The sequence below is a fragment of the Neltuma alba genome, unplaced genomic scaffold (genome assembly GCF_004799145.2).
Source record: "Neltuma alba isolate B1F8T4 unplaced genomic scaffold, ASM479914v2 tig00013522_pilon, whole genome shotgun sequence".
Classification (NCBI taxonomy): domain Eukaryota; kingdom Viridiplantae; phylum Streptophyta; class Magnoliopsida; order Fabales; family Fabaceae; genus Neltuma; species Neltuma alba.
In genome coordinates, this window is record NW_021637740.1 from 164,244 (window position 1) to 186,838 (window position 22,595).

At 37.8% G+C, this 22,595-nt stretch overlaps 4 protein-coding genes across 4 annotated transcripts; 3 read left to right on the forward strand and 1 right to left on the reverse strand.

Moving 5' to 3' along the window:
* Positions 1-204: 204 nt before the first annotated feature.
* On the forward strand, positions 205-2,610 carry LOC114738084 (tubulin alpha chain). Its single transcript, XM_028926102.1, has 4 exons — positions 205-425; positions 904-1,138; positions 1,237-1,607; positions 1,750-2,610. The coding sequence occupies exons 1-4, from the start codon at positions 333-335 to the stop codon at positions 2,401-2,403; spliced, it is 1,353 nt and encodes a 450-aa protein (XP_028781935.1). The 5' UTR covers positions 205-332; the 3' UTR covers positions 2,404-2,610.
* Positions 2,611-6,082: 3,472 nt separating this feature from the next.
* Positions 6,083-7,647, forward strand: LOC114738097 (sentrin-specific protease 2-like). Its single transcript, XM_028926118.1, has 6 exons — positions 6,083-6,248; positions 6,341-6,422; positions 6,512-6,598; positions 6,668-6,934; positions 7,014-7,117; positions 7,212-7,647. The coding sequence occupies exons 1-6, from the start codon at positions 6,121-6,123 to the stop codon at positions 7,417-7,419; spliced, it is 876 nt and encodes a 291-aa protein (XP_028781951.1). The 5' UTR covers positions 6,083-6,120; the 3' UTR covers positions 7,420-7,647.
* A 2,595-nt stretch (positions 7,648-10,242) lies between these two features.
* On the reverse strand, positions 10,243-12,619 carry LOC114738081 (uncharacterized). The gene is made up of 2 exons (XM_028926099.1): positions 12,258-12,619; positions 10,243-12,169 (listed from the first exon to the last, which is right to left on the reverse strand). Exons 1-2 carry the CDS (start codon positions 12,617-12,619, stop codon positions 10,243-10,245), a joined length of 2,289 nt encoding a protein of 762 aa, XP_028781932.1.
* A 4,560-nt stretch (positions 12,620-17,179) lies between these two features.
* On the forward strand, positions 17,180-22,073 carry LOC114738063 (sucrose synthase 2-like). The gene is made up of 15 exons (XM_028926074.1): positions 17,180-17,351; positions 17,779-17,911; positions 18,012-18,163; positions 18,266-18,458; positions 18,554-18,672; positions 18,781-18,997; positions 19,177-19,272; positions 19,355-19,528; positions 19,697-19,813; positions 19,926-20,092; positions 20,473-20,697; positions 20,872-21,193; positions 21,280-21,524; positions 21,608-21,746; positions 21,809-22,073. The coding sequence occupies exons 1-15, from the start codon at positions 17,254-17,256 to the stop codon at positions 21,845-21,847; spliced, it is 2,436 nt and encodes an 811-aa protein (XP_028781907.1). The 5' UTR covers positions 17,180-17,253; the 3' UTR covers positions 21,848-22,073.
* Positions 22,074-22,595: the final 522 nt, after the last annotated feature.

The window sequence follows — 22,595 nt, forward strand, 5'->3', positions numbered from 1 at the left end:
GAAAACGCCAACGGATGACAGCTAAGCCAACTGGGTCCCGATAACTCCTCAGTCCTCACGGAAGCAGAGGCCGAGAGACTCCAAAGACATGCCTTTTCTTTTTTATTTTTTAATTGAAATGAAAACGGAAACATCTCCGAGTAATTTCAAAATTCAAACCTCTCTCTTTTCCAGTTCTCCCTCTATAAATACAATCCAAACCTTACCCCGCTCTGCGCATTAGGTTTCAGAAGGAGGCGTCTTGATAAACGCCTTCGTTTCTTTCATTGTATCTCCTCTGTTCCTTGCTCTTTCATTTTCTTTCTTTCATTTAACTCCTTTGCGCTAGGAAGATGAGAGAGTGCATCTCAATCCACATTGGTCAGGCCGGTATCCAGGTCGGAAATGCCTGCTGGGAGCTTTACTGCCTCGAACACGGAATTGGGGTGAGTACCGTGTCATTCTCTCCCTCTATGCTCCTAAATGACTGGATCTAGCTCTTATCTTCATGGCTGTTCGCTTTTCTCTCTAGATCTGAATTTTTTCGGATTTATTTTGAAATTATCGTCCAGTTATTGTCTGGAATTGTTTGAAACGCTGAGTCAACAGATCTGTGAATTTCAGGTCTCTACCGTTTCGTTCTTGCTTAGATCTGAGTTTTATCATTTTCGTTCTGGCTCATGCACGGGTTGCGCGGAATATGTTTTGAGCTCTCGGTTTCTTGAACCTTAGATCCGTTTTTTATTCATTTCCGTACTGTCTTTTTCCTTCTATTTTCAAGATAAATTATAACCAAACACCATTAAGCTTATCACATATGTTGATTTCATTATGCGATTGTTCTTTGATGGTTTCTATTCTGTTAGCGGGTAATGTTGTTTCCTTAAATTCGAATGCCCCTACTTACGAAAACTTTTTCGATAGCCTGATGGCCAGATGCCCGGTGACAAGACCGTTGGCGGTGGTGATGATGCTTTCAACACCTTCTTTAGCGAGACTGGTGCTGGAAAGCATGTGCCTCGAGCTGTTTTCGTAGATCTTGAGCCTACTGTCATTGATGAGGTGAGAACTGGGACTTACCGCCAGCTCTTCCATCCCGAGCAGTTAATCAGTGGCAAAGAGGATGCTGCCAACAACTTTGCCCGTGGTCATTACACCAGTAAGTTTTTATGTTAACGGTTGTATTTATTTCTTTATTTTTATTTTCACGCATTCACATATTAACATCTTACTCGTATGTTAACTGTATCCTTTCAGTTGGGAAAGAGATCGTTGATCTATGTTTGGATCGCATCAGGAAGCTTGCTGACAACTGCACTGGTCTGCAAGGATTCTTGGTTTTCAATGCAGTAGGTGGAGGCACTGGTTCTGGGCTTGGTTCGCTTCTCTTGGAGAGGCTGTCTGTTGATTATGGAAAGAAATCAAAGCTTGGGTTTACAGTCTACCCGTCACCTCAGGTGTCCACTTCTGTCGTTGAGCCCTACAACAGTGTTCTCTCTACCCATTCTCTCTTGGAACACACTGATGTGGCTGTACTCTTGGACAATGAGGCTATTTATGATATCTGTAGGCGCTCACTGGACATTGAACGTCCCACCTACACAAATCTCAACCGTCTTGTGTCTCAGGTATATTTCTCCGGATTTAAATTTAAATTAGCTAAAATACAATTAGTTGATTATTTCCTAGGATACGCATTAGCTTTGGACATTGTGGATGTGACTGAGTTCCCGACCATTTCCTCATTAACTGTTCTTCTTGTCTGTTCAGGTCATTTCCTCATTAACTGCCTCCTTAAGGTTTGATGGTGCCTTAAATGTTGATGTGACTGAGTTCCAGACCAATTTGGTCCCATATCCTAGGATCCACTTTATGCTTTCCTCTTATGCACCAGTCATTTCTGCTGAGAAGGCTTATCATGAGCAACTCTCAGTTGCTGAAATCACCAACAGCGCATTTGAGCCTTCATCTATGATGGCCAAATGTGATCCTCGCCATGGCAAGTACATGGCATGTTGTCTGATGTACAGGGGCGATGTTGTGCCCAAGGATGTGAATGCTGCGGTTGCCACCATCAAGACAAAGAGGACCATACAGTTTGTTGACTGGTGCCCTACTGGGTTCAAGTGTGGTATTAACTACCAACCGCCGACTGTTGTCCCTGGCGGTGACCTTGCCAAAGTTCAGAGGGCAGTTTGTATGATTTCAAACTCGACCAGTGTTGCCGAGGTGTTCTCTCGCATTGACCACAAGTTTGATCTTATGTATGCTAAGCGAGCATTTGTCCACTGGTATGTGGGTGAGGGTATGGAAGAAGGAGAATTTTCTGAAGCCCGTGAAGATCTTGCGGCTCTTGAGAAGGATTACGAGGAAGTTGGTGCAGAGTCAGCTGAAGGTGAGGATGATGAGGGAGATGAATACTAGAATCTTTTTAGTTTCTTGTCCTTGTTTTTATCGCCTGTGTTTTTTTTAGCGTCTCCTATTGTGTGAATGTGACTTCCTTACTGATGTTAAATTTTATTTTGAACTCTGATTCCTGTGTTGTAAGTGGAATATGATCGAAGCTCTCAATCGGTGTTGTTATTTGCATTTTTTGAGTATTAGCTATCAGCGATACGTGGTGCTTTTTCATTTAGGGGGTGTTTGGTATAATCGTTGGAGGTGTTTGATATTTTCAAGTACTAGTTTGAGTTATAAATATAAGAGTAATTTGAATAAATTAAAAAAATAAGTTTAGTTAATTATTTATAATAAATAAGTATATAAATAAGTATTAGGGAAAATGACAAGAAAATGACTGTTGAATTCTAAAATGACAAAATGGGCATGTAAATTACTGAAATGACAAAATGGGTATGGGGTATCAATCTGGAATTTGAGTAATTCGCCAAGAAGACTGAAATGCCCTTAATTTTTTCGGGAATCAGAGGGCGGGATATTGTGCAACGGAACTGGAGTTTGGTTGGCGGTTCTCCACTCGGCGAAACTGCATAGACCATAGGGTTCTCCGAACTCTCACATTACACTCGGCGAAACTGCATATGGTTGTCGCAAGTCTCACATTGGCATGGTTGAGGAACTGTGAACGAGGAATGTGAATAGCGTCCGGCTTCTTCGTCTTTTCCGTGGGTCGTAGTGAGAAGCAATAAACCAGTGAGAAGCTTCAATCTAGAGAGAGAGATTTCGAGGGAGAGCACCTGTAAGGTCGTCACCGGTTGAGGAAGAAGTCGATATTCGTTCGGACCCCGGTAAGCCACCCAAATGTCTCCGTCTTGTGCTTGTCTGATTGGAGTGTTTTAATTTGGGGAAAACGGTGAATGTTGGTTGTAAAGGGGGAAGCAATGGTAAAGGCTTAAAATGGAATGTAAAGGTAGATTAGATTAAAAGTCGGTGCTTCTATGTGTGACGGAATTACAGAAGTTGCTTGCTTGCTCTGATTCATATAACTCGGTCCATGTTTGACGAGATATCTCTCTGATTGTTGTTGTCTGATTGCTGTGTTGCTGTAATGTTGGAAGGCATAATATACGTGTGTGTTTATGATTGCTAGACTACTTTTTAGATGCCCATAAATTGAGACCACTGTCGCACATGAGGCAGGATGCTTCCTGTTTCCGCCCCCTTGTTTGGTCTGTTCGTGTAATGGGCATTGCACATTTTTAGCATTGTGTATGGGACTAAAATGAGTTCAACTGTATCCCCATATTGGTTATGCAAATTTAACATTGTAAAATAAATTGAAAGGGGTGACTTTTCGTGGGTAGAACTCTGTTTTGAAGATATAGCTACCTAATGGGCATAACCTCAGTCATTTAGCGGTGCAATTTACCTGGGGATGAACATGCATATTCATTTCAGTATGTACCAAGTGAGAATAACCTTTGTGGCCTTCTTATGTATTGGTATAATTTACTTGGTCATCTGTGGCACTGTGTAGTAGTAATTTCCATAATATAAGTTACTTGAAGATACAAATTTTGTAACATTTCATCGAGAAAGAATCACTTTTAATGCATATTCATTTATTTTTGAATCTGTTGGTCTGAGGATTGAAGAGGTAGAGATTAATCTGCTGGTTTGAGGATTGAAGAGGTAGAGGTCGCTGAAGTGCTGAGAAGCATCAATCGCATTGCTGTCATGGAGGAGGTTGGCGAAGTAACTGTGACTGCGACAAACGGTAATATGCAGTTGTAATAGGAATTAAGTGGTTGAGTTATATAGGTTTGGTAAGTTAGATTGTTTTTAGTTTGTTGTTAAAGTGTATTATGTCATTAGTCTCTATCTTCTGCTCTGTTCTGTGAAGTGAGAAAGAAGCAATAACATTCATTACGTGATCAGCAAATTTAGTTATATGAGTAGTAAATAGTCGAGGTTCATTTTGTGGCTAAATAACAACACCTATAATGTGAATGACTACACTGGAAATGGTAGTGACAACTTTTTTGAAATGCAAAGAAAGTTGAGCTGTTCAACTGACCAGATTTAGTTATTTATGCTTGTTGTAGAAGGAGGGCCAAGTGAAGAAGTGAAGAATGGCTACATGTTGTTTAGACGAGAATTTCTTAAGGGTGGGGAGAAGTTTAAGAATATGTCTGAACAAGCGAAAAAGGCATCAAAGGCATGGAAGCAGTTGACACCAGAGGAGCAGAAGAAATACAGTGATAGGGTGAAGCAATCAAGAAAGGAAGGGATGAAGAAGAAGAGGAAGAAAAAAGTGGCTTTTAGCACTCGTTGCTCGGTTCGGCAATTTAAGTCATTAGTGGACTTCATAAAAGATGATGAAGATTTGAAAGTGAGGGTACAAAATTTAGGCTTTGGCCATTTACTTGACATTGGATGTGAGAGACTCCCTCGTGACCTCATAGTATGTGTTCTCCGAGCATATGATCCGCCTACCCATCAATTTCTAATAAGAGGGATAATAAAGGAAATAGAAGCAAATGATGTTGCAAACTTGTTGGGTGTACCCCACACAGGGGAGAAGGTAAAAATGGACGTATGTGATGATGATGAGACATACCAAAGGTTGAAGGAGGAATTTGGTAAAGTCCCTTATACGAAGATAGTCAATGACATTAAATCTGGGCAGAAGAAAGATGAGTTTGAGTTCCTGTTTATGCTGTACACACTTGGGAGTTTTTTAACTCCTACTTCACAAACAACTGTGAGTGACAAGCTAATAAGAGTCATGTGCTGTACCATGAAGGGATTTCACCAATTTGATTGGGCCACGTACATTGTGAAGCACTTGTGGAAAGAGATGGGAGATTATGTGAAAGTGTACACAAAAGCAAAGAAAGACGAAGATGAAGATGAAGGAAGCTGCAATGTGGGAGGATGCATCTACCTCCTGTTGGTATGTATTTCTGACTTATGCTTCTAAGTTATTGTTTTCTTTATTTGTGGAATTGGCAAGTTAATGATTTACTATTGTAGTTATATTTTGCTGAGCACTTCCCACTATCCAAAACTGTTGAGAGAGGGTCCCTAAATGCCATTCAATTCTGGACTGATGAGAGGATAAGGAAGCTGGAAAAGAAGGAGAGGGAAAGCAAGAGGGGTTTACTGTATAAGGGCAAGGGAAGTATGGATAGAAGTGGGAAGGATGAAGGAAAACGCAGAAGTGTGGCTCATTTACACCCGGTATGTGCTTTCATTACTAATTTTCATTCTCATTAGCAAATAATCTCATGAAAAAAGTGTTTACTCATTTTAAATTGTTTGCTGCAGGAGTTACAGAAGTTGCACGGACGATTGATGGCTCAGATCGAATTAAGCACTATGAGGCTTATAAGTGCAATGGAAGATGAGCTAGATAAGGTGCAGATAAGGATAGAGGAAAATAATGTGACCACAGATGATGAGGACCCTATTGACGTCCCAGATGATGATAAGGGAGATGATGATGCATTTGGCGATGAAGACTCCCATGATCATGATGGACATGAGTCTGATGACGAAGGTGATGATAGAGATGAGTTCCACGGGGGAGATGGTCAGGGAGACGATGATGCAACTGGCTCAGATAGGGGTGATGACATTGGTGTTGCAGCAGAAGGTGCAGACAAAGAAATTATGGAGTCTCCCCTGCCTTTGTCCCCCATGGACAAGGGATGTCAACTCCGGAGATCGCAAAGGGAGATGAAATCCGCTATCAATTCTCCATGGATTTTGACAAAGCCAACTAAGAGGCGAAAGAGGCCCATGGATGACAAGGACCGGTTTTATGACATAGTTTCCCGTATGTGTTCAAGCAAGGAGGGTGACATGTATGTACATATCCACTACCCACGTAATCATATTCATTACAATTTTGTGGTAATTGACTATATGCATAATGATATTGACAACATATTTTTAGGCCTTTGGTGAAAATCTCTGATGAAGATATCACTCGGGATCAGCTAAGGACACTTGGCGGAATTGAGAAAATAGGTAACCGGGTAAGTAGAATATTTGTGATGAGGTCATTTAATTGTTTAGTAGATGCTGCATTTTGGGTTCATCAAAACAATAATCTCTTTGCGTACAGCTGATGTCAACTGTGTGCAAGACTCTAATGGCTGATATGGAGAAGGAAGGGCAGGTGAAGCGGCACATTTTTTATGCTGATTTTATGGTAAGCTTGCTGAGATGTTAGTTTTTTGTCGATTGATATTGATAAATGACTAAAATGTTCATGTTTCAGGCAATAATGGCAGCTAACCCAAAGCTGTGGGATGCTACAAAACGGAAGAAACAATTTTTACCTGAAAATGTAGGCTACAACATAGGAGAATGTGATTTGATCTTTGGACCCACACTTGTTGGCGCTCACTGGTTCTGTGTTGTGCTTGAGCCTAGCACAATGAATTTCTATGTGCTGGACTCAATGAAGCCAAATTTAGAGGGTAAGAAGAAGAGCAAGAAGAAGGGTGTAATTATTGATGACATGACGACCGTCGTCACTGAATGTGTAAGGATAATGCAACTCATCTTCTATGATTGACATTTCATTTACCTTTTATTTACAATTGCGTAATGATATTGTGCAGAGGAATAGATTTTATGACATTATTGAGATAGTTAAGCCTAATGCCACTGGGAAGAAGAAAATGAGTGATATCATTTGGGCTCCTGTTCCGCAACAAAACAATCTGTGAGTGGTTTATGTTGTTGATATTATTACGTCTCAAAGTAGCCCAATGTGTTATTTTCATTCTTTTACATCGTTGGTATGTTTTGATGTGCAGGCGAGACTGCGGTGTTCATGTATTAATATGGTTGAGTAAATGGAAGCCCGGTGAGATACTTCACTATACGGATGAACAAGTGGCTGAATTCCGACGAAACCTCATGTGGTGGCTAGTGAATCATGAGCTTAATTCAAGACGTGATGAAGCATTAAGCTTGCTTTCATCAACCCAAGCCACCACACTGACCAAAAGACGCCATCTGTGATAGGAGGAGACATTATGTAGATTAGGCATATAGTATTTGTAAAAGGAGTGTTAGTTTGAAGTCTTAATATTTGAAGTCTTATGTAGTTTGAAGTCTAAGTGGCTGCCAGTTGTTGGCCTAATTGCAATCCTTTTTGGGATAATTTGAGTAAAAGAGTTATGAAATTTACAACATGCCATGTGACTTCCGTGATGATAATCACAAGTTGATTATTTGTGCCCCAAATTACATCCACTTGGACCCAGGTTAACTACACAAGTAATAGGATTAACAACTTTCGGATTGAGAATTGCAACCTCTGTAATGATAGTTACGACATCGCTGTTGCCATTTGCATCTGAAGTCTTTCAAGCCCAAATCACTTTTTTGAATCCATTTTCGCTAGAATGACAACATTGGTAATGAAAATTACAACTTTTTAATGATTGTTACCACCTCGCTATTCCTTTTTGCAACTGCATTTTCGTCCCCACGTATAAATTGTCAGAATTTCACAACCTGGGTAATGAAAATCACAACATTGTTAAGGGAAATTGCAACTATAGTAATGACATTTACCACTATGGTTTCCCCATTTGCATCCCCATGTTTAGGAAATTGTCCCATTTCCGGTTCCTTTAAGTCAATCCCACGCATCAAATTGTTCAGGAAATTTGACTACCCCCGTAATGATAATGACAACATGGGTAATTTTAATTGCAACTTGAGTAACGACATTTACCGGTCTGCTTTTCCCATTTGCGGTTCCCTTAACTGAGACCCACGCATCAAATTGTTCAGGAAATTGTACTACCCCCGTAATGATAATGACAACATGGGTAATGTTAATTGCAACTTGAGTAAGGACATTTACCGGTCTGCTTTTCCCATTTCCGGTTCCCTTAACTGAGACCCACGCATCAAATTGTTCAGGAAATTGTACTACCCCCGTAATGATAATGACAACATGGGTAATGTTAATTGCAACTTGAGTAATGACATTTACCGGTCTGCTTTTCCCATTTCCGGTTCCCTTAACTGAGACCCACGCATCAAATTGTTCAGGAAATTGTACTACCCCCGTAATGATAATGACAACATTGGAAATGTTAATTGCAACTTGAGTAATGACATTTACCAGTCTGCTTTTCCCATTTCCGGTTCCTTTAAGTCAAACCCACGCATCAAATTGTTCAGGAAATTGTACTACCCCCGTAATGATAATGACAACATTGGAATGTTAATTGCAACTTCCGTAATGACATTTACCACTGCTTTTCCCATTTCCGGTTCCTTTAAGTCAAACCCACGCATCAAATTGTTCAGGAAATTGTACTACCCCCGTAATGATAATGACAACATTGGAAATGTTAATTGCAACTTCCGTAATGACATTTACCACTCTGCTTTTCCCATTTCCGGTTCCTTTAAGTCAAACCACGCATCAAATTGTTCAGGAAATTGTACTACCCCCGTAATGATAATGACAACATTGGAAATGTTAATTGCAACTTCCGTTTGACATTTACCACTCTGCTTTTCCCATTTCCGGTTCCTTTAAGTCAAACCACGCATCAAATTCTTCAGGAAATTGTACTACCCCGTAATGATAATGACAACATTGGAAATGTTAATTGCAACTTCCGTTATGACATTTACCACTCTGCTTTTCCCATTTCCGGTTCCTTTAAGTCAAACCCACGCATCAAATTCTTCAGGAAATTGTACTACCCCCGTAATGATAATGACAACATTGGAAATGTTAATTGCAACTTCCGTTGACATTTACCGGTCTGCTTTTCCCATTTCCGGTTCCTTTAAGTCAAACCCACGCATCAAATTGTTCAGGAAATTTTACTACCCCCGTAATGATAATGACAACATTGGAAATGTTAATTGCAACTTCAGTTATGACATTTACCGGTCTGCTTTTCCCATTTCCGGTTCCTTTAAGTCAAACCCACGCATCAAATTGTTCAGGAAATTTTACTACCCCCGTAATGATACTGACAACATGGGTAATTTTAATTGCAACTTTAGTGATGATATTTACCACTCTGCTTTTTCCACTTCCACTTCCTTTATTTCAAAGTCAAGTAACATATTTTCAGGGAGTTTCACTAGCCTGGAAATGATAATAACAACATTGGTAATGTGAATAACAACATCGTTGATGACATTAACCACTCCAGTCATACCCATTGGCAACTTCCACCATCTCCCTTGAGGGCATTAAACAAAAGGTCATCTGTGTTGCCAAAATAGCATAGAAGTACACCAAAAGAGCATCATAGGATGTCTGCATTAACATTTAGACTTTACTACATGTGTAATTGAATTTACCACTGAAGTGACAATATTTACCAAAAACCAGTAGGCCCATCACAGAAGGTACATAACTTATATTCAAATGACAAGTTAACAGTAAGATTAACCCACTACCTAATGTTTCGTCCCCATTCACATTACAAAACATATCCTACCCAGTGAATATCATTTACAAAAAGGATAGCCTACCCATCATACGATTTTTACATTAACATTCAGACTTTACTATATCTGTAATGGAATTGACCACTGACGTAATGATATTTACTAAAAACCAGTAGGCCCATGACAGAAGCTACATAACTGATATCCAAATGACAAGTTAACATTAGGATTAACCTACCGCCTAATGTTTTCTTGTCATTCAGATTACAGAACATCTCCTACCCAGTTAACATCATTAACAAAAAAGATAGCCTACCTATCAACCCTTCTCCCAAAAAAATTAAAAAGGGTTCAAGAGTCATTCCTTTCCTATAACAAAAAAATTACCCCTGTTGGTATTGACATGAAACCTTAAGTTGGGTTTGGATTCTTGCATGTTCTTCTTGTGTGGCCAACTTGCTGGCATGCACTACAATGGTAGACCTTCTTGTTTTGAAACTGCGACTCTTGCCTATTTATCCTAGGCCTTCCAGGTGGTCGACTAGTCAAAGGTGGTGCCAAAAACACTTGACTTGCTATATCTTGCAGCCGATAGTTATTAGGATTTGGCATGTCGATTGTCACCACTGGAGTCATCGTCCTACCATAAATCTTTTGTTGGGACGTAATCTTGTAGCATTCTTCAACAAAATCATACACATTGCAATTCAAGGCCTTGATAGCTGCACATGCATGTGGGCATGGGATGCCTGACATTTGCCAAGCTGCACAACTACATTCACCTTTTCCAAGATCAACATTAATGGCTCCTCTTGCTGTATGGACACACACCCTACCCCTTCCGTAAGGAACACTTAACATCTGTGCAGATCTCGCCACATTTTCCATCAATGTTGCATTTGTATTTGGGCCTACACCATTCTTCCATTTGCTCATTGCCATGCTTGCTGCATACATCTTCTTGGCTACTTTTTCACGATGCTCATGTATAAGTTGGGCAACATTATATCTTCTCTCCTTCAGCATCCACGCATTGAATGACTCTGCAAGGTTTGTTGTTATGTTGTCCCATCGTTTAAAAGGGAACTTGCTTAAGGCCCACTTGTGAATATCACCATGATTGACAAGCCATTCAAATAATTGGGAATTGAAGTGTCTCATGTTATCCATTGCTTGATCAAACTCTGTGTCAAGCCTTGCATATGCAATGGCATCTAGGAAATGCAGTCCATCCTCCCTTGTGTTGCCACTTGTCTTCCTTCTTCCTCTATTTAACTTGATCATTTGTGTACTGAAATTCTCCTTAACATGTCTGTAACAGTACGCATGTCGCTCACCTCCGAATATTGCTTGCACAGCACCTATAATTGCATTGTGTCGGTCTGAAATGATTGTTAATTGCATTGACCCAATTATCTCCTTGATCATATGTAAGAACCATGTCCAATCCTCAAGCGTCTCTCCCTTCACAATCGCAATGGCAAAAGGTAATAATTCGTTGTCCGCATCATAAGCCGACGCTGAAAGTAGTGTCCCCTTATACGGTCCACTTAAATGACTTCCATCAATATACAGTACATGTCTAGCACCAGCAATAAAACCCTCTATACAACACCCATAGGCTATGAATACACGCTCAAATCTGTTGTTCCTTGCAGCCACCCATTTTGCCACTGTTTTGTCATCGGTTTCCTTCAACCGGTCACATATCCATGGAATAAGCATGTAAGAATGATCAGGTCTGCCATGTATGTCCTCCAACGCTTTTTCCTTGGCCCTGTATGCTTGCTTATATGTCAACTTCACACCATAATCTCTTTCCAACCTCTTTTTTATATCATTTGGACGCATGTCTATATGATCCCTAACCTCTTCAATTATAATTGATGATGTCAAGCTAGCTGATCTACCATGTGTCACATGAAGATTGTCTTGGGCATTATGAACATGCTCATTTTTGAATGTCGTTACACGTAAAAATGCTGGAGTACTCTTTACAGCTGCTCTTGCACTGATCCTCCATGGACAACCTTCAACATTGCATTTGACATACATATGGGCATTAGAATTCTTCACATATTTATACTCAAATTTGTTTGCAATGCTGAATTTGTGTAGTTTCTTCTTGAAATCATCCGCATCTGGAAAAGTCTGCCTCAATCCTAACAATACTGTTTTCCATTTCAGGGAATTCATTCCTGGCAAAGGAGTTGGTGCACTCTCTACTGCATATGGCAGGCTAAGAACATTTTCAGCTGCTATGTAATTCACACATTCGACAGCATCCTCAATCATTGGCTCATCATTTTGCTGTGACAGTCCTGACAATTTTGACATGCTGCATGTATAATTACAACATTTGTTATGATATTAACAACAACATTATCGAAAGTAACAACTTCCATAATCCGAAACTTGTGACTTACCTGTTTCGATCAGCCACTTCTTCCTCCGTATTCTCATTACCTTTAGCTGCTACGTATACATGTGCATTACTATCATTATACTCAAATAGGTTGTCAACTTCATCATCATCAATAAGATCTATTAATATCCTATCATTCAAGCCCAATGTGTATTTAATGTCGCAACCATTACTATCTACACCAAACCATTCTCCTATCATAACCCTCAAATCTTCAAGCCTTATACCCTCCTTGATCACTCTTACCCTGACAGTTCCACCATAGTACTTAACTTCACCATCACCATTTTCTGCAAACTTCCCACCCACATGAAAGTAACAAGCAAGACGCTTTGAAGATGTTGACCCAATGTTAGATGTCATCAAAGCTACCTAACCTGCACCACAGAAGCATAAATCAATATTTTAGTTCCCCAATAATCAATTTCATTTATCAGGATTTCTAAACTTTTCTTGCGATTTCACAAAAAATGCAACACCCAAAATACGTCCGCGCACACTTGCTACATTGACAACTTAAATATGGGATTTCACAACTCCAATAATGAATTTGACAACACTGACCACCTCATGCTTACTGTTAGCCCTCAATCTTCATGCCCACGTTATCAGTTCCCACCATTTTTTCATTTCCGATGTATCGCTCTCTCATCCTGGTCAGATTCTTCATTTAAACCATCTACACTCATAAACCCATCCCCATTAGACCATGTACCAGTAAACCGACTTGAAAACCCAAACCCATCATTAAGCTCCACTTTCTTACGTAATACCCACGTTCAACCCCTCTCTCACTACAAACCAGGTTGCCCACACAGCAATTCCACCGTAATGAATCAGATTTGTACAATGGTGAGAGTTGGAGGAGTAGATAACAGCATTTTAGGAGAAATTTTCCTTACCTTTTCCGTCTTCTCAGCGTTCGACTCTGCTCCGCCTCCGTTTTCAGCTTCTCATCTCTCGCTCATGTTACGTGTCATGCCTTTGTCTTCATGAGTTCAGACTGATTCAGGGGCATTTCAGTCTTTTTGGCGAATTACTCAAATTCCAGATTGATACCCCATACCCATTTTGTCATTTCAGTAATTTACATGCCCATTTTGTCATTTTAGAATTCAACAGTCATTTTCTTGTCATTTTCCCTAAGTATTATTTGTTAAAAAATATTTTTATTAAAATTTTTATTAAAAAATTATAATAAATAAAATAAATTATTATTTTATATTTAAAATGAAAATAAAAATTTATCAAGAATTTATATAAAATCGAAGGCAGTATTTTTATGTTAATTTGAGACAAATCTTCTCATGTAATATTTTATACTAGTGTAGTATCATTAAATCACTTCTACCCAAACATTTTTTAAATTCCGTTCCTAAACCCCAATCCTAGGAACGGAATTTAAAAATTTTCGCATGTGATTATTTCTAGTATCATTGGTCTGGGGTTGAAAAAATTCCAACAGTCTATGGCTTTCCATTTAGGGTGTGATTGGGTGACACCCCAAACTATGGTTTGGAGATTAAGTCACCCAAACACCTATCAAAAAACCAAAATTATGGTTTTGACTCCAAAATCATGGTTTTGGAAAAAGCAAAAAAATTTTGCTTTTGGAAAAAAAAAGGAGAGTGTGAGGACCTATAAGATATGTATCTTGTTATTTTTTTTATAAACATATTTTTTATAAACATATTTAATATTATATTTTATAAATATATATACATATTAATTATTTATTAATTATATTATCTTATGTATTATTAATTATGTTGGTAAAAAAATATATTATTAACAATTTTATTCCTTCAAATTAAAATATATCATAAAATCTATTTTTTCTGTAATTATCATATTAACTTATGTCTTTTTTTTAGTAATTTGTATATATAAAAAGTGTTTCTGATAACAACTATCCAAACACTCTCACTTCTCAGAATCACTTTTTTACAAAATCTATTTTTTACAAAATCTATTCTCCCCAGAATCTATTTTTCAGAATCACTTTTTTAAACCACGGTTTGGTTTCATCCAAACACACCCTTAGATAAGCAATCCGGGCTTTAGTTCCCATGGATTTTTAATTTTCATGTGATAATAAATAATCACCTTAAAAATTTATTCATATCTGAAAGTTGGCGAAGTTAGTACATCAAAGAACTCCAAGCGTCAGATCACACTCGGTAATAATTTTGTGTTTTGCCTGAGGGATTCAGTAATAATTGATTTGTGTAATTTTGTTTTTCATAAGACATAGGTAGACATTATTAGGTATTAAATATATACACCTTTTCTAATGAAAATTTGAATTTGAATTTGTCGTATGTTGATATATTAACCTTTTTATTAGACTCAATCCTATTAATTGATTTATGTAATGAAATTTAAAACAGTTTTGCCTCGTTATCCAGGAGGCTGCGTTACGATTTTGACTGGGGACAGCGAAGATTTCTTTTATTTCCACCTTCAAGCTAACGAAGTATTGAGAGCAGCATAAATACGCCCTATTTTCTAACTCATCGTAGGGAGTAATACTTACGCCATGTTTGGCTCAACCAACAAAAAAAAAGAGAGGAGGGATTTTAATAAAAAAAAAAAGAGAAGAGGAGGGAGGAGAGATATAAAAAAGAAGGGGAAGGGAGGAATTTTAATAATCCTTTATTTAAATTGATCGGAGAGGAAGGAAGGGGTGACATTTTGACATAAGAGGGGAAGGAACGAAAGCTATTCAAAAATTAATTATTTTACTCTTATAAAGTTTAAATAGTTTTTTTATTTCTTTATTTTATTAATATGTATGAAGCAATTTATCAACTTGAAAAAAAAATACTAGGTTGTGTTTTTGCTGCAAGCACAACTAATTGAGAAAAACAAAAAAAAATTGAAATCAGATTTTTTTCAACAATGTTATTCGTTGATTCTATTGGATTCAAAAGAAAAAATATATTTTTACCATTTTTTATCTTTTATTTCCTTTTTTTTAATTTCTAACTATAAAAGATTAAAAGATGCTTATTATCTAGCTTAAGTTAATATTACTCTATATTGACTTTTTTAAAAAATATTATAATTTTTCATTTTTTTTGTCCCAATGATTTTTATCATTTCATACTTTTTTTACCAAAATTTTAATTAGTTTGATTTTTCTAGTTGAATTGTTGAATACAAGAGAAGAATAAAGCTGAGTTAATTAGAGCTATTAAAATTGTAAGATTGAAAGAGAAGTGTAAAATGAAAGGGCCAAAAGATAAAAGAGAAATTATATTATTTTACTAAGACTAATTATAAAATTAAATATTTTCTCTCTCATCTCCCCTCCAAAAAACTCTACTTTTAAAAGAAAGCCAAAAAGAAAAAAGGAAGGAATGAGAGCCCCTCCCCTCCTTAAAAATTGTTCAAGCCAAAAGAAGGGAAGGGTTTAAGGAGGGGAGGAGAGTAGCTCCCTTCCCCCTATTAAAAAATGTTACAGCCAAATGAGGGAGGGGAGTCACTTTCCTCCCCTCCTTTCCGAAAACTTCATACTAAACAAAGTGTTAGTGCCTGGGAAAAAAAAAAAACATAGTGTTATTCAGCTTAATACGTACTCCTCCGGTCTTTAATATAAAATCCATTTAATTAATTTGATTAGATTAAGGAAGTTAGATAAGTTAGTTAATTATAAGAAAAGTGACACATTTTTTCCAAAATACCATAATCATCTTTCTTAATACCCCCTCTCCCTCTTCTACTTGATTATGGGTGAGAGAGTATCTATAGGGGTAATTTAGAGAAAATTGATAAATATGAGAAATGGGTTTTATATTTAAGACCAAAACCAACTCAAGAATTGGGTCCTATATTAAGGACCGGAGGAGTAGTTAATATTTTATTTTTGGCGATATAGGAACTAGGAATGAGTTTGGAGGTTCTGTTTCTATATTCCTATTACGGTTCTAATTCATTAAATTTCATTCGAATGGTTTACTTTTTTAAAAAAACAATGTACCAATTGTTAACTTAAAGATCAAGTTATTGAAACTAAACCAAAAAATGCAATTATGTTTATTTTTTAAAATAATTTTATTAATAATAAATCCTAATTAAGCCATTCTTTTTTTTGAATAAATAATCTATGCTATTAATAAAATATAATATTTTTTATTTATGCTTTTCAACGTAGCATAAGATAAGCACTTTCTTTTTACTTTCATTTAAAAAAAATAAAATAAAATAATTGTTTTTAAACTACAAAATGTAATACTACATCCGGTCCTTAATATAAGACCCTATTTGACTTTTATTTTGGTCCTAAATATAAAACCCCAATCCACTTTATCTTTCATATTTATGTATTTTTTTCCAAGGTAGTCATTTTAATAATTATAGTTCTAGCCAATATAGTTTATTAGTATCAGCTCAAAAAAAAAATATAGTTTATTAGTAAGGATATTTTAGGAAAAATAACACATATTTATTACAAATAACTAACTTAACTTCTTTCCTTAATCTCCTCAAATTAGTCAACTAGGTCTTATAATTAGGACCGGAGGTAGTAATTCAACCTGTTTTTGGAAAATTGAAATTGAACTTGTTATACTATAGAAAATGCCATAACAACAAACGAATTTAAAATGAATTTACATTGTTTTGTAAATCATAAAACCATTAATTTAAATTTCAATATTTCTATTTTTCGCTTTTACATTCCCCTCAAACAATTTTGTCGACCATACACGACATAACGAATCTCCCGCGCATGACTGCTTCTTTTATTTGACCTCGCTTGCTCATGCTATGAATACAGCTATTCCGAAGCAAACACGTCGTAATTCAGTTTTTACAGTTATTTTGCTTATTAAGAAGAAACACAACATCAACTACAACATCAACTCTGATGTAACCGACAAAGTCTCGTACTTTGAGAGAGTGTCACAGATAAGATCAACTTTCTGTTAGTGCTCTGGAAGAAAGTGCCACAGAGAAGGCCACCTTTTTGGTCGGGAAAGAAGAATATAGCCTTCATGCCTCAACCCAGGCTTACCCGAAATTCCAGTATCAGAAACCAAGTAGAGGATGTCCTCAATGGTCACCGCAATGAACTCGTTTCTTTATTCTCCAGGTTCTCCTCTGTTATCCTTTATTTCTTTATTCTTTGTCGAGCCCACTCTCTATTATCCTTTCTGCTTTTCTTCGTACTTGATCCCTTGGTTCAACAAGGCCTGCAAAAGAGAATCAGTATTTAATTTACTCCGATGAGACTTTCAATTCGACCGGATGTAAAATTGGAGAAATTATATTACCCTTTCCTTCTTGAAATATAATCGAGGGCAATGGTGCTCATTGTCCATGCATTTTGTATTCCTGAAATTGCTGTTAAGCTTAAGTTCATGCGTAGGGAGATGAGAATGATACGGGAAAACTCGGATGCTGATTTTGTCAATCCGCAATCGGCGAGTCACAACTACGCTTTTTTTTTTTGGTTGAAGAAGAGCAAGTAGTTTATGGTGATTTCAAATTTATTTATTGTTGTCGACTTACGTTTAAAGGTATCTGGGACAAGGGAAAGGGATCTTGCAACCCCATAATTTGATTGATGAGCTCGAAAACATTATCAGAGAAGATCAAGCATCGCAGGAGCTAAAAGATAGCCAGTTTTGTGAAATCCTCAAGTCCGCTCAGGTAAATTAACCTATTAAAATGTCACGTAAATTCTTATTATCTTTTTTAACGTGGCAAAGAGCAAGTCAAACTTAAATTTGTGACACTATTTGTGTGACAGGATGCAATAGTTTCGCCTCCTTTTGTGGCAATAGCAGTTCGCCCAAGACCTGGTGTTTGGGAATATGTCCGTGTCAATGTTTTTGAACTCAGCGTGGAACAACTGACAGTTTCAGAGTATCTTCGCTTCAAGGAAGAACTGGTAGATGAAAGGTATGGAATCCATTGATTTACTACTTCCTGATATTTCCTGACTGTGAATTATGTAATTAATGATAGATAGCTTCTTCTTTTTTTTTGCATGCCAATTATTAGGATTAATAACCACATTGTATTGGAGCTTGATTTTGAGCCCTTCAATGAAACATTTCCTCGTCCAACCCGCTCTTCATCAATTGGCAATGGCGTCCAGTTCCTCAATCGTCACCTTTCTTCAATTATGTTTCACAACAGAGATTCTATGGAGCCACTTCTTAATTTCCTCCGAGCTCACACGTATAAAGGACATGTTAGTTTACTTCCTCTGTTCTGCACAACTTACCTTTGTTCAAGTGGTTATACTGAGCATGTTAGTTTAATTTATCCCGTGATAATATGGTGCAGGCGCTTATGTTAAACGACCGTATACAAAGCATTGCCAAACTTCAGTCAGCTTTGTCCAAGGCTGAAGATTATCTTTCTAAGTTTGCTGCTGATACACACTATTCTGAGTTTGAATATGTGTAAGCCTACCTTTTGTTCCTGCATTTACTTATCTACCCTACGTTGCTTAATGTTGAGCCTACATGCAGTTTGATGTTTTTATTTCTGAGTGTTTCTTCTGTGTCCAGATTACAAGGAATGGGTTTTGAGAGAGGTTGGGGTGATACTTCTAAACGAGTATCGGAGATGATGCATCTGCTCTCTGACATTCTTCAAGCACCTGATCCTTCTACACTAGAGACTTTTCTAGGAAGAGTGCCTATGGTGTTTAATGTTGTTATATTATCTCCTCATGGCTACTTTGGGCAAGCCAATGTCTTGGGTTTGCCTGACACGGGTGGCCAGGTATATACTTACATGTCCCGTAACTGCATAACATGCGATATTTGTAAATTTTGTTCATTGCTCCCTCTTTACCTTTTAACTTGTTAGTCATTTTTCATATTTTGAATCGCATTCTCACATTAGTTAGAGTTATTTATCATGTAAGAGCACCACCCACTGTAAAAAATTTTAATCTGCAGGTTGTTTATATTCTGGATCAAGTGCGTGCTCTTGAGAATGAGATGCTTCTTAGAATCAAGAAACAAGGACTGGATGTCACTCCTAGAATTCTAATTGTGAGTGTATTTTCTGGGGTCAAATTTTTTAATTTTGAAGGCCCTTGTAATTGAAGCTACAATTCTCTGCATTTCTTAACAGGTTACCAGATTGATACCTGATGCGAAAGGCACGACATGCAACCAGCGGCTAGAAAGAGTTTGTGGTACTGAGCATACTCATATTTTGCGAGTCCCCTTTAGGTCAGAGAATGGAATTCTCCGGAAATGGATCTCAAGGTTTGATGTTTGGCCATATCTGGAGACTTTTGCACAGGTAAATGTCTTGTAATATGTATGTAATGAATGCTTCCATGTTATGAACCAATTTTCAGGTACTAATGCCTTTCAAACTTTTGTTCATACATGGAAATGAGTTTTGGCATCGGATAATTTAATCTAACCTGTCCTTAATGTCTTATGTTGATGGTCATGTGTGTCTCAGGATGTTGCCAGTGAAATTGTTGCTGAGTTACAGGGACATCCTGATTTCATCATTGGAAATTACAGTGATGGGAACCTCGTTGCCTCTCTACTAGCTTATAAGATGGGAGTTACTCAGGTACCTTGTCATTCTTAATATGCTGTCTGATATGCTCTATTCAAAGTGCAGAATTCAATTTTATCATCTTCTGAGAATGTGACTCACTGGTTTTAAATGTCGGTATTTTTAGTGCACGATTGCACATGCGCTAGAGAAGACAAAATATCCAGATTCCGCTATATATTGGAAAAATTTCGAGGACAAGTATCATTTTTCATGTCAATTCACTGCGGACTTGATAGCCATGAATAATGCTGACTTTATCATCACCAGTACATACCAAGAGATTGCAGGAACGTAAGTATCATTATTGTCATGAAGTGTTGACTTGTCCAACACTTAATCCTTTATGAATTTCTCGTTGTTATTTTTTACATTCAACCATTTGTCCTTTTCAATGTTTTTCCTTTCTTGCCCTTGCAGTCTCGTGCCTATTTATATGTTAGGATGAAAGCACGAGTTAAGTGATCTTTTAAAAAAAAAAAAAAAAAATTGGCTTCAGTTTGTGAAACCTTGCTTGCCAATGTGGCATTATACGATCAAGCATCCTTTCGCCAGCTATCTTTTTCTTTTTGATTGGCATTCTATTATGAGTTCTGTTTAAATTGTGATTTCTAGTTGTGCACCTATGCTAATGCAACTCAGGACACTTTGTTGACCTGTGAGTTTTCTTTCAGGAAGAACACTGTCGGCCAGTATGAGAGCCACACTGCATTTACCCTTCCGGGACTCTATCGGGTCGTCCATGGCATTGATGTTTTTGATCCTAAGTTCAATATCGTTTCCCCTGGAGCAGATATGAGCATATATTTCCCCTACTCTGATAAGCAGAATAGACTTACAGCCCTACACGGTTCCATTGAAAAAATGTTATATGATCCTGAGAATACTGATGAATGCATGTAAGTGATCTATTTCTTTCTCACAAAACTAGCATGTGCTTTTGTTGGTTCACTGGGTCACAATCATTACTTTACCCTTCATCATATGGGATCCATGTCAATTGCCAAGTACGATTGCCTCGATTTACCTTCTTCTAGTTTATAAGTGCGGTTTGCTTTTGATGTTTGTGGCAGCGGTACTCTGAAAGATCGGGCAAAGCCTATACTTTTTTCCATGGCAAGGCTAGATCGAGTGAAAAACATGACTGGCTTGGTGGAGGCCTTTGGCAAGAACAGCAAATTGAGGGAACTGGTGAACCTCGTCGTGGTAGCTGGCTTTATTGATATAACGAAATCCAGCGACAGAGAAGAAATTGCAGAAATCCAGAAGATGCATGAGCTAATCAAACAATATAAATTAGATGGTGATTTCCGATGGATTGCTGCCCAAACAAATAGAGCGCGTAACGGTGAGCTATATCGCTATGTGGCAGACACAAGAGGTGCCTTCGTTCAGGTACTATATATAAATGCCAATGTCTCTTGGCTGATTGATTGACCCTGTGGACGTGAATGTAAACTAGTGTTTCTCTCTTGCTCCAGCCTGCTTTCTATGAAGCCTTTGGACTTACAGTTGTGGAGTCCATGACTTGCGGGCTTCCCACTTTCGCTACTTGCCACGGCGGTCCTGCTGAGATTATCGAGCATGGCATCTCAGGATTCCATATTGATCCTTACCACCCTGACCAAGCTACCGAGTTGCTGGTTGATTTCTTCCAACGATGCAAGGACGACCCAAGCCATTGGAATAAAATATCCGATGGTGGACTTCAAAGAATCTATGCAAGGCAAGTAAAATTTTATTTTATTAAAACTGGTAGGCAAATTTTGGCACTACACACTACTTATTACAAGTGAAATGCATATGTAGGTATACGTGGAAGATCTATTCTGAAAGGCTGATGACCTTGGCTGGAGTTTATAGTTTCTGGAAGTATGTCTCCAAGCTAGAGAGGCGAGAGACTCGAAGATATCTGGAGATGTTCTACATTCTCAAGTTTCGCGATCTGGTGAGTGATCATTTGAAATGAAAGGTGGTTGGAATGATTTTGTGATCTCCGTCTTTTTGCAGGCAAGTTCTGTTCCCATGGCAAAGGATGATGCTAATTAACGAGGTGAAGAGGTCGGCCGCTAGCTACAGAAAACAATGGCCTTGTGAACTGGCGTCGCTTAAAATTTGATCATCTCAAATGCGGAGCATTGCTTCTTCAAATTCTTTTTCGGTTGAGTTGGCCCAATAACATCCTGCCAACTTTTTTCAGCCAAATTAGAAGATGACTTCAAAATTTTGAATATTTAAAATGAAATTATTGGAAATTATTACTAGTATCTTTTTGATGAATTATTGTTATTGCTGTTGTTTCTTCTTTCTCAAACCAGTCTCAATATCATGACAAAATAGAAAAGTAAAGAGTAAAGCAAGTACTGTAGATTAATTAAATTAAGAAAAGGAGAAGATCTATGATTTTTCCGTTAGCCGTTAAAGGGCAAAAAAAGCAGATAGGGTGGGAATTGGGATGGGAGGAATAGCTTAGGGGTCCACCTTCCTACGGCTGACACGTCTGACACAAGCCATAGGGTTTCAGCGGTTGAAGCAGCTTTTTGACCGTATCAACACTTCCTCACACATGCCCCTCCAAGGATCTCCTTTCGTCATTTCAACCATTCAAGTCAAATCATTCGTTTCCTCATTCCAATGACACTACCCTTCTCTTTCTTTGCCGCCATTCCCAATCAATTATGATGTTCATTCCAACTCCCTAGGAATTTCAAGAGCCATGTGCCAACCAGACTAACTGGTAGGGGCTCAACTCTTTGATTATTGATCCTCGCGCAGCCGGCAATACATACACTACGCG